Source organism: Dromiciops gliroides, chromosome 5 (assembly GCF_019393635.1).
Source record: "Dromiciops gliroides isolate mDroGli1 chromosome 5, mDroGli1.pri, whole genome shotgun sequence".
Lineage (NCBI taxonomy): Eukaryota > Metazoa > Chordata > Mammalia > Microbiotheria > Microbiotheriidae > Dromiciops > Dromiciops gliroides.
This window is the reverse complement of record NC_057865.1, coordinates 61542451-61554717: the sequence shown is the minus strand read 5'-3', so window position 1 is coordinate 61554717 and position 12267 is coordinate 61542451. Positions and strand designations below refer to the sequence as shown.

The 12267-nt window shown below is 45.4% G+C and overlaps 1 protein-coding gene across 1 annotated transcript; it reads right to left on the bottom strand.

Moving 5' to 3' along the window:
* Nucleotides 1-1711: 1711 nt before the first annotated feature.
* On the bottom strand, nucleotides 1712-4256 carry OTUD1 (OTU deubiquitinase 1). The gene has a single exon (XM_043968618.1). It carries the CDS (start codon nucleotides 4088-4090, stop codon nucleotides 2867-2869), a length of 1224 nt encoding a protein of 407 aa, XP_043824553.1. The 5' UTR covers nucleotides 4091-4256; the 3' UTR covers nucleotides 1712-2866.
* Between the last annotated feature and the right edge of the window lie 8011 nt (nucleotides 4257-12267).

Sequence of the window (12267 nt, the reverse complement as noted above, 5' to 3'; positions counted from 1 at the left end):
CCGATGCAGATTTTTTTTAAAGCTTAATTTCCTCCTTAGAGTTGTCTCCCATATCCTATTGCTGTGCAAACACCTATCCCTCCAGTAGAACTTAAGGTGCCAGTCTTTTTTTTTTTTTATTTGTACCCCTAGTGCATGCCTCTCTTAGCAGATACTTAATGTTTGTTGTTTGACAGAACAGGGAAGGGGCTTTTATTTTAAGGAGAGTGAAGGAAAGATATAGGTAAATGACTAAGATTCAAATCAGACAACTACAAGGGATCAATCTAGTGTGCTACTATACCATATCGTAAAATGTGTTGGTCTTGGAGTCCCATTACATGATTTTAAATCCTGTTTTAACTTGAAGCATGGATAAGACACTTAACCTGCACTAAGGCTTAGTTTCCTCTTCTGTAAAATGGCTAAGTAATTAACTTACAGAATTGTGAGTCTCAGATGAGATAATCTTCACTTTAAGGTACAAAGTTCCATAAATGTCAGCATAGATTCCACTTGTAGAAAGTCAGTAATGAGAAAAAGGTAAGCAACTTCCCTAAAACTTGTTGGAAGGAGGTAGAAATAGGGATATTAATATTAGATTACAACTTCTCAGACTCCATGTAGAATTTAACAAGAAATGATCTGGGAGAATAAGACACAAATCTAGCTTTCAATATCCAAGTGATCTATGCAAAAGCCACCAGTGCATACTACATGCATCCTTTTTTCCTCCCAAATTACCTGAGTAAATTATTCTTGACCTACTTCTTGAGGTAAAAGACCAGAGACCTAATTCTAAAACCAAAGAGAAATAAAATCTTTACTTGACAATAATTACCAATTCATGAAGGAATTTACTCAAATTCCAGTCTGTGACTATGTACACTGCAAAAACAAGTAAAAAAATATAGATTGCTTTGTCTGTGAAAACTAGGTTTGATTTCTTTAAAAGGAAGTGAGGGCTAGGGGTTAAAGAGATGTGAGGAAAAACTAATAACCAGTTATTTCTGCAAAGCATTGTTTTTATGTGTAGGTCAACCATGAATGAAACATTTCTAAACTCTTAAGATTAAAGGGCTTGATTATGAGAGCCTGAAATGAATCAAAACCAGAAATTCCTTTAACTAAAATTTAGAAAGTGAAAAATTTGCACTGAAAACCAAACCATGACACCAATTAACCCAATGCTTCTGTACTTTCTCCATTGCTCTGCAGTGCCAAAGAATTAATGTTCATATCTAGAATTTGCTAGGTAAAAACTTCTATGTAAATAATGGCAGCAATTTATTAGTCTACTTTTAAATCATTTCCTCGAAAAAAACTTGAGTAATGTCTTAATAGTTGCTCAATCTAGGTTACTATTAAGGAATGCAGTATTATTACCAAAGCTGAGAAAAATGTGATTTCTAAAAGAGAAATATGTCCACCTACAAGAAGTCATTTCAGAGGAGAGCAGGCCCAGAGTGGTGGATCCGAAGTCAGCCACAGAATCTGGCTGACTTGAATTAAAGCCCCTCCTCTAACATACAAAGGCTTTGTCCCATGATGTGGACAAGTAACTTAACCTCAGTGCCCCAAAGCAACTAACTCCAAAGGCTATAAATTGCAGAGCAGATGTGAACTGCATTGGTGGAAGGCTTTTCTTCAAAGAGAACTTATACCAATTAAATCACATACCAGTCCAAAAGAAAGAAACCATTTTGAAATTTGCTACTAGGAGACAATAAAATTAAAAGTATGCATTTATTCATTCCATTAGCTGAGAATAGTCCTATTATACAAATACAGTAAAAAGTCAAAAAAATCACAAAATATTACAAAATAAAAAAGTACAAACTGCATTACTTAATAAATATGACTAAAAGTAGTTAAAATTGGAAACAAGATAGCTTTTAAGTTGGAAACGTTTGACCCAGCAAACCATACAAGCTCTTTTCAAATAGCTTTACATAATACAGGACAATTCCGTTTTACCCTTGAAAGTACTTCAAAGGAACAAAGTACAAAGATAATATTCTCCTGCCACAATTTAATTGCTGTCAGGGACATTTATACTGTTAATTTTAAAATCCCCAAGGTGAATCAAAGACACTTATTACAAAAGCAGAAGACTATTATCTTGTTACCACATTTTATCCTATGTTAAAATCCTATTGTAACAAATGAAAAATAAATAAAACCGAGAGCACCAGACAATCAAGAGGCCACTTTACACAGGAACCAAAATACAGGAATCACACCACCAATGAATATGAGAACTCAGTCAGTCAGAACAAACTTGTTCTGTCCTTCAGACAAAATGTTTTTCCTCTACCTCATTTCCTTCCCCAAAATTTTTTAAAGCTTTTCCTTTTTTTTTTTTTTTTTGGAAAGAATCCAACGGTTTCCAATCAAGAAATGCTTTTCATCAAGATGGAATGGATCAATTATCTGGTAACATCAATGACATCAATTTCATTTGAAAGAATAAATGTAAAGTTCAAACCCCAAAGAGCATAAAAGAACACAAACTCTGTACAAAATAAGCTTTATACAAAGTACTTCTCTGGGTCTATGCCCAAAAGCCATTTGCCAAAATGAGACATCATAAATGGAGGTACACCAATCTTAAAAAATATTGTGCAAAAATACATTTTTATAGAAAATAGATTACCGGGAATAAACAAATATACACTATGAGAAAATCAGCTTGCAAATAAAGTGGTGCTAACTTTATACAACACATTATAAATAGCATTCAGACTACTCCAGGCTGTCGTAAAACATCATTCAGGTGCGCTGCAACCTTCAGCTTGGGGGGGGTGGGGGCTCCAACAAGATGATTAAGGCATCGCCATTACAGTCAGTCTAGCGAGGGTCCGAGCTCGGGGCCCGGGCCGGGCCCTCAGGAGCAGGCGTTCTGCTCGATGTACATCTTGGACAGGGAGACGGCCATGGAGCGGGCCAGCTCCTCGTCCCGCCGGCGCTGCACCTGGGTCTGCTGGCACCAGCTGTCGTACTCCGGGTTGGGGTACGAGTGGTCGAACACGGCGTCGTAGTGGCCGTTGCTGAGCCAGCTCAGCCAGATGCTGGGCCGGCGCGCGTCCTCGGGGCCCAGGTAGTGGACCATGGTGGCCACGGTGGGGCTCTCGAGCCGCCCGCCCGTGGTGAGGTGGACGTTGACGTTGAGCATCCGCCCCATGGCCAGCAGCTCGGGGTAGCCGGCCCAGGCGCCGTCCTGCGCGGCGGCGATGAGGAACTCGCCCACGTCGCCCTCGATGAGCGGCCCGAAGTGGTCCAGGTGGTCGGCGATGTAGTGCACGGTCTGCTCGCGCAGCTCGCGGTGCTGGCTCTGGTCTCCGGACACGGCCTTGCTCACGGCCCGGTAGAGGCAGTTGCCGTCGGGAATGATGTGGAAGCGGAACTTGCTCCGCTGCCGCAGGTACTTGTCCTGCCGCTCCACCTCGGCCAGGTACAGGGCCAGCTTCTCGTCCTTGGGGCCGGCGGCGGCGGCGGCGGCAGCGGGGGGTTCGGGGGTTCCGGGGGCCGGCTCGCCGCGGGCGCGGGGCACGGGCGCGGCCGCCTCCCAGCGCCGGGGGCTGGGCTCGCGGGGCCGGCGGGCGCGGGGCGCGGCGGCGGCGGCCGGGGCCTGCGGGGGCTCGCTCGAGCGGAAGCCGCGCTCGGGCCCGTCCTCGGGGCCGGCCTGCAGCAGCTCCTCCAACAGCCAGGCGGACGAGGAGCAGCGGCGGGGCGGTTCAGGCGGCCGGGCGCGGGGCTCGGGGCCCGGGCCGCGCGCGCTCGGCGGCGCCGCGGGCGCGTAGTGCGGCGGCGGCGGCGGCGGCGGCGGCGGGGGCAGCGGCGGCTTGCACGGCCCGGCGGCCGCGGCGGCTGCGGGGGCGCCCGGCGCCGCCCTCTCGAAGCACGAGGAGAAGGCGGGCATCGCGGCTGCGGCTTCGCGGGACTCGGCGGCCGGGGCGGCGGCGGCGGGGAGGCAGTCAGCGCCGGCGGCCTCGGCGGCGTCCGGAGCCTGCAGGGAGACCTTGAAGGGGGCGGCGGCCGCCGAGGGCGGGGAAGAGGCGGCGGGGCCCCCCGAGGGGTAGTGGCTGAAGCCGGGGCTGTAGAGCTGCATGTCCGCCCCGCGGCCGCTCCGGCCCCTTATAGGCGCGCCGAGCCCCCGGCGGGGGGACACGCCCTCCGGGCTCCAGGGGGCCGCGGCCCGGGCGGGTGAGCCGCCGCCACTAGAATAGAAATGACCCCACCACCATCCCGGGCCGCCCGCCCGCCGCTCGTCAGCGGCCGCAAATAGCGCCCGGGCCGGGCCCGCCAATTCCTACTGCGCCACAGGGCGGGGGGCGGGGGCGGGGGCGCGCGCGCCGGGGGGCGCGGGTCACGGGCGCCGCGGCGGCGGCGGCTGCTGCCGCCGCAGCCTCTCACCCTTCCCCTGGATGCGCCGGCCGCTGCTCCGGGAGCCGGAGGACTCCCCGAGGAAGCCGCCCGCCCCGCTGGACTGAGTCCCGGAGGCCGGAGAGAGTGTGTGAAGGCACCGGGGAGGCGGGCTCCCCGCCCCCTCCCTCCGCCCAGAGCTTGTTTACCTCAGGCCGCGAGGCCCGGTCACGTGGGCACGCTGGAATGTGCGGATCGTTGCCGCGTCTCATTCACCCGCCCCGGAGGTGGCCCCGCCCACCGCCTCCTCCCGGATCCCGGCGCTAGGCGCGCGTCAGCTGAGCTCGTTCCCACTTCTCCCCTCACCCGCCTCTCCCAGTCTCCAGCGGGAGGGGAGGTGGGGGGGGGGAAGGGGGGAGAGAACGTGTGTGTCGGCTTCGTTCTTAATGGACTCTCGGGTCCCGGGATTCCAGGCGGCCACCCACGTGACTTGTACTCATCCTCCCCTCCCCCTCCACAGTCCCTAGGCTCTCTGTGGAGGTGCAGGCACCTGCGGCTGCTGCGGGGCGGCTCTGAAAGCGCCGAGTAAATGCTCGCTGCCACAATGTCTATTGCAACCTTCCTAAATTGTATTAAAGCGGCGGAGATTTTAAAATTATCATTAAAAAATCATCCTTGAAGCCTTCCGTTATTTTAAAATTTTAAGTTACTAAGTGTTGTTACTAAATTATTTAAATGCATGTCACTGTTAATTTAAATTATTGCATATTAAATTTTGAAAAGCTTACTTTATTATTTTTAAAGCTTCATTAAAGACTTCCGTTATTATCTGTAGTAGTATTAAAGGCTTTCCTCCAGTCTTTCAGTGGCTTTCAGAAAGGAGAGTGCCTGATAGGACCCCTTATAATTTGTGCCCATACACTAATTTCTTTTGTATTCTCCTTCCAAAGATGCATTTTCCCAAGCGCACGTTTGGCTAACCAGTTCTAACTCCTGGGCCAAAAGCTTGCTGTCCTAAATTAAGAATGGCAACGAGCTTCGATCCTCATCCAGTTCTATTGGTCTGTGAGACCCAGCACTCACTTTGCATCGTGTACTCCATCTACACGGTGTTTGCATTTTCAGGGTCAGTCTACCTTATAAAGCCAGCCTCCTTGACTGTTACTGTTGCTCTGTAGAAGGCCTCAAAGGTTGTATGAAAAGATCTGCTAAACTTCTTAAGGGCAGGAGCTGTCTTTTGCCTCATTTGTTATCCCCAGCACTTAGCACTGCGCCTGGTCCACAACAGACACTTAGGAAATTTTTATTGGCTGATTAATAAAGATGCACCAGAAATCTAATTGCTTGGTGAGCAGAGGAGAGCTTCCTCTTTCCTCTCATGATTCTCAGAGCTGGTAATGATTGAGGACCTTTGTTTGGAAAGATGCAAATGGTTATGGAGTCAGGTTTAAAACCGGTTTTCTACCACAGGTCATTTCAACTCTCTGGACTTCAGTTTTCTCATCTGTAAAATGAGGCAGCTAGGTGGCTTGATGGATAGAGCAGTGGGCCTGGAATCAGGAAGACCTGAGTTCAAATCAGACACTTACTAGCTAGATGTATGACCCTGCAAGTAACTTAACCTCTTTTCACCTTCATCCACTAGAAAAGGAAATGGCAAACCACTTCAGTAATCTTTGCCAAGAAAACCCATGGACTGTATGGCTCACAGGGTCCCAAAGAGTCAGACACAACTGAACAAAAACAAAATGAGGGAGTTAGCCTACAAAGCTTCCTTACCCACTACAAATCTGTGATCCATAAATTGTACCCTACGCTCAGCCCATCTCCTCAATCGTTTTTGATAAAGGGAGATAAATTGCTATATTAAACCCCAAGCAGCTTATACCACTCTTTCAATTCAGCTCAAAAACATTAGGCCTCCTTGGGCAAAATCTGCCTCTTCAGTACTTACTAAGAAGTGCTTGCTGGGGGGCAGCTAGGTGGCACAGTGGATAAAGGACTGGCCCTGGATTCAGGAGTTCCTGAGTTCAAATCCGGCCTCAGACACTTGATACTTACTGGCTGTGTGACCTTGGGCAAGTCACTTAACCCCCATTGCCCGACAAAAAAAAAAAAAAAAAAGAAGAAGTGCTTGCTATTTAGATCCCACCTGCTCATTTATGCATTGTTTTTATGCCCCCATCCCAGGTTTAAAGGCCTTCACAGTTTGGCTCCAGCCTACCTTTGCAGGCTGACTACTCTTTACTCCCATTCATGCACAGATTTCAGCAGAGCTGGCCCACTTGGATGTTTTACAAGCCAGTACTTTATCTGTGTCCTTTGTGTCTTTTCTCAGTCTTATCCAAACCCTCTGACACCCAATTCATATAAATGTGAATTATAGATTTGGTAGCAACTATATATTATAGCAGGTAACTCGATATATATTCCTTGAGTAGCCCAAACCTTAACTTGGCCCCAAACTGCAGAGAAGACACCAAGTTAAAAGGTCTTTGTGGGTAAATTATGGGTTTTAAGCTTAAAAAAAATTTTTAAAAAGACAAATTGGGAGGGGCGGCTAGGTGGCGCAGTAGATAAAGCGGTGGCCCTGGATTCAGGAGGACCCGAGTTCAAATATGGCTTCAGACACTTGACACTTACTAGCTGTGTGACCCTGGGCAAGTCACTTAACCCCCATTGCCCCACAAAAAACAAAACAAAACAAAAAGACACATTGGGCCTCAACTGTAGTCCTTAGGGATTGTTTTAGGAGGTTGAGACCAACTGTTTTCATAACCCATGGGTCTGCAAAATTTTCTCCAGATATCTAATGTAGTAATATATGCAGTCTTTAAGAATATGAAGAGAATCGACTTAAGATTCCTTCCACATCAAAAATGAAAAGTTTTATTAAATACCCTTTGCTATTATTTATTTCTGCTTTGGAATGCAGCTGCCCAAAGCCTGCAATGGAACTCAGTATAAGCTTTTCAAGGCCACTGACACTACCACATAGCAAATAATCCTAGCTAAGAGACCCAGGAGACAAAAGCAATCCCCTGCCCTCAAGGAGGACCTATTCTAATGGCAAAGACGATGTGAAAACCACTAGCCAGACATATGCAGGACACACCGAAGGTCATCTGATAGAAGACAGCAGCTGAAGGAATGGGGAAGGCCTCCTGTGGGACATAAGTGGAGCTTTGATAGAAGGCAAAGGACCCAAGTGGTGAACGAGAGGGGAAGCTGCATTCCAGGCATAGGGAACAGTGAGTCCAAAGGTACAGTGACAGGTCTTGCACTGTCACATAGGAAGAACAGCAGCCTGGCTGTGTAGTGGAAGAGAGGAAGCATTTCTACAGCACCTGCCACGGGCCAGGCCCTGTGCTAATGTTTCAGAGAGATTCTCTCATCTAATCTCACAACAACCCTTCCAAGTAGGTGCTGCTGTTTTCCCCATCTTACAGTGGGAAAACTGAGGCAAGCAAAGGTTAAGTGACTTGCTCAGGGTCCCATAGCTAAAAAGTGTTTGAGGCCAGTTTTGAACTGTGCCACCAGCTGCCTGCATAAGGTGTGGAGTTTGAGATGGAAGGCTGGAAACATAAGTGATGAAGAATTGTAAATGACAGACTTACTTGATCCTATAAGTAACAGGGAGCTACTGAAACTCACTTTGCTGGGATGGGGAGGCAGGGGTGACTTGGTCAAACTTCTATTTTAGAAAATTCTCTTCAGCTATTGTGCTATAAGAAATGACTAGCAGGATGTTTTTAGAAAAACCTTGAGGGGGGCAGCTAGTAAATAGAGCACTAGCCCTAGAGTCTGGAGGACCTGAGCTCAAATGTGACCTTAGACATTTGACACTTATTAGCTGTGTGACCCTGGGCAAGTCACTTAACCCCAATTGCCTTGCCACAAAAAAAAAAAAAAAAAAAACCCTTGGAAGACACGTGAATTGATGCAGAATGAGGTGAACAGAACTAGGAGAACACTGTACACAGTTAACAGTGATCAACTGTGGAAGACTTAGGTACTCTGATCAATACAATGATCCAAAACAATTTCAAAGAACCTGAGGAAAAATGCTATACACCTCCAGAGAGAGAACTAATGAACTCTGAGTGCATATTGAAGCATGCACTTTTAAATTTTATTTTTCTTGCCTTTTTTTTTTAACAACATGGCTAATGTGTAAATGTTCTCCATGACTTCGCATATGTAATGAGTTGATATTGTGTTACTTATATTGCTTGCCTTCTCAATGGGTAGGGGAAGGACAGTAGGGAGGGAGAAAGGTAATTAAAAAATTAAAATAACTTTTACATTTAAGAAATAAATGTTAAAAATAATCTTTTTTTAAAGAAAGAAAGAAAAAAAAACACTCAACAGTACCTATGGCAAGGCAATCTGGAGTTACTAAGACAAAAATGAACCAGTCCCTGCCCTCAAGGAATTCCTGTTTCCAAAGGAGGAATTATTAGGTCTAACTTAATCCTATTGAAGTAGAATTTGTGTTATAGTGTTATTAACCATTTTGTAACGTGGATCAACATTATCTGTGGAAAAAGTATTACTGTGTTGCTGAGAAATAGATAAAATCTCAAGTTAGGTCAAAAGCACAGGATACACATTAAGTGTATATAACCCCCACTCTCTCCTTTTCGCTCCCCTAGAGTACTGATGGTATATTTATGAACTATGTCAAGTCAACAAGCATTGATTAAGCACCCACTATGTGGCAGGCACTGAACTAAGTGCCGGGGATACAAAGAATAGGAAAAAACTATTCCTGCTCCCAGGGAACTTACAGTCTACTATGGGTACCTGGCCTGGCCCTTCTAAGCACGCACATACATGAGGACATGTAATAGAATAATCTGGAGAGACTTTAAAGCATTCATGAACATGCCTCAAGGAGGCCCTGCTTCTCTTTGTTTGAGTCAATTGAAAAATATTCTTACCTAACGAAGATAATTACTGTTAAGTTGGGTGAGATAATCAATGGAGCCTCACCCTCATGGTGGCTGAGACCCATTGCTCTAGGATCACACAAGCCCACGTCAGTATTGGGGGCTGAAAGGGGAGGGAGTAAGGGGTGAGAATCATGGATTCAGGGCTGTAAAGGACCTTAAAAGTCATGTGGTCTAACCCCCTCAAATAGATGAAGAAACTGAGGCTCAGAAAAATTAAATGACTTGCAAGTGAAATGGCCAAAATTTTTACCCAAGTCCTTTGACCTCAAATCCAGTGTGCACTATACAGTGCCTGACATTCCCCATATTAAGAGCCATCCCCCCACTCAGAGCTTCTGGTGCCCCCTCTTTTACAACTTCTCTCTGTTCCTCTATTTCACTTCCTTTGACTCCATGACAGCAGCTCATGATGCTCTTTGTGGGACACACTGGAGCACACAACACATAATGACTGAGGTACGTGTACATATATGACCAGTTTGGTCAGTTAGCATTCATTAAGAACCTACTAATATATACCACCTACCCTGTGCCAAGCACAGGGAGGTAGGTGTTATTATTATCCCCATTTTACAGATGAGGAAACTGAGGCAGGCAGAGGTTAAATGACTTGCCCAAAGTCATACTGTAGTGTCACAAATCTATTAAGTGTCTAGATAGGGATAGGAACTCAGGTTTTCCTGACTCCAGGCCCAGGGCTTCATCCACTGCACCACCCAGCTGCCCGGCAGTCTGCCAAGTGAATGAGGAAAAAGTCTGCTGTCTGAAAGGTCCTGGTCTAATAGGGGAGACAAGATTCAAACAACTGTATAAATAGATACACTGATATATAGATATATAAACTGGGAGTCATTTCAAAGGGAAGGCAAGAAGATCAAAGAAGACTGGGAGGGGCAGCTAGGTGGTGAAGTGGATAGAGCACCAGCCCTGGAGTCAGGAGTACCTGAGTTCAAATCCGGCCTCAGACAATTAACACTTACTAGCTGTGTGACCCTGGGCAACTCACTTAACCCCAATTGCCTCACTAAAAAAAAAAAAAAAAAAGAAAGGATTCTTACAGAAAGTATATATCTTACATATGTCTATGTCTATAGTATATGCATGTATATGCATAAATACACATATATTATGTATATATATATACACACACATCCTACATACATATGTATATCTTACACACATGCACATATATATCCTATATACATATATATCCTAAAGCATATGTGTGTATATGTTAGAATTAATGAATTATCTAAGATTATTGCTCGGATAATCTTTGAAAAATCAGTTTGTACTAATCACTTCATCCTCTGATCTCTGGTATGTTTGGTAACATTGCCCAAATGGAAGTGAGATAAGATATCTCAGAGAAGCCAAGTGATTTGACCCAGTTCACCCAGGTTTTAATGGCAGAACTGACATTCAAAACCCAGTCCTCTGATGCCAATTCCAACCAGCTGCTCTATTAACTTTACGTAGAACGAAACTGCATGAATAAGTCATTCTGTCTCTGTGAGGAATATGCCTCATTTTCTCATCTATAAAATAGAATTAGAGAAGCTGGCTTGTCTCACAAGACATTAATAATCACATCATTTCTATCCATTATTTACAAAAGGAATTTTGAAGCATCTTTCTGTGCCTGAACTTAAGGTGCCGTACTTTCTAGTCCTTACTCTTTCCTTGCAGCATTTTTTTTTGTAGGGAGTTTATGTATATTGTATGTGTGTTGCCCATATAGGTTACATGTATGTCCACAAACGTTTATCTAAATGCAGCTCGAAGGGAAGCTTGAATAGGTATTTCAGGTATTTGTCCAACACTCTCCAAGAGAGTCTTTGATTCCTGCCCTGTGGGAAGCAAGAGAAGAAGCTACTGGGCTAGGTACTCCATTCTTGTCAGAGAAGGCCATACTTGTCTAGTATGAAATGATGATAGATAGATAAATAGATAGATGATAAACTATAACCTCTACACATTTAATATTACTCATCTAGGGGAATGATTTTTTCTTAAATTCAAGTCTTAAGTCTTAAGTTTCTTAAGTTCTTGGTCACTGGCCCTTAAAGAGGAAAAGGGCACCCCAAGCTTATATCCAAAGGCCTGACCCATTCTTTTTTTTTTTGGTGGGACAATGAGGGTTAAGTGACTTGCCCAGGGTCACACAGCTAGTATGTGTCAAGTGTCTGAGGCTGGATTTGAACTCAGGTCCTCCTGAATGCAGGGCCGGTGCTTTATCTACTATGCCACCTAGCTGCCCCTGGCCTGACCCATTCTTACCAAATACCAGTTTCATGAAAGATCATCACAAAACAGAGTAGCAAATAAAATAATTTATTCAAGCAACTAGCAAATGGAAATCTAAGAAGTTCCATAGATAGAATATGTTGTATTGGACAATACATAGATTGCATTAGGTCTCCATTTTGAGCAAGAGATCTCAGCTCGAACAAAAGAAAGGCCTCCATCTCACCCAAGGGGATATCCTCTGAAGGCTCTAGAGAGAGATGAGCTCAAAATCAGAGACCTATTAGGTAGGATACAGATTTTCCCAGGTGTCTGCCTTCTCTCTTCCCATCAATCCTCCCCTGAAGAAAAGTCTGGAACCACCTGTGACCTCTCTTAAAGCAGAAGGTCTTCTCTCCAAAGCTCTCAAGCCAACTCTGCCCTTCACCTAGGTGCGAAGTCTCAAGTTATCATTCTCTCGGCCAATGAAAAGAGTCTTCCACGAATGATCCAAACTTGAGGCCTGGGTTACATCTTACACCAAAACCACTAATTATTATAACATTTTACACAAGCAAGCTATCTGCTGACTATTTAGTTAGTACATATGTTGATTGAGGCTTCACATCACAGTAAACTTCCACTCAAGTCTTACCCCCAATCCCAGGTGACCCTTTGCTCTCAAAGGCAATGAGGGTAGAATACAAACTCTGACAGGTTCTAACAAGATGGGAAGAAGACT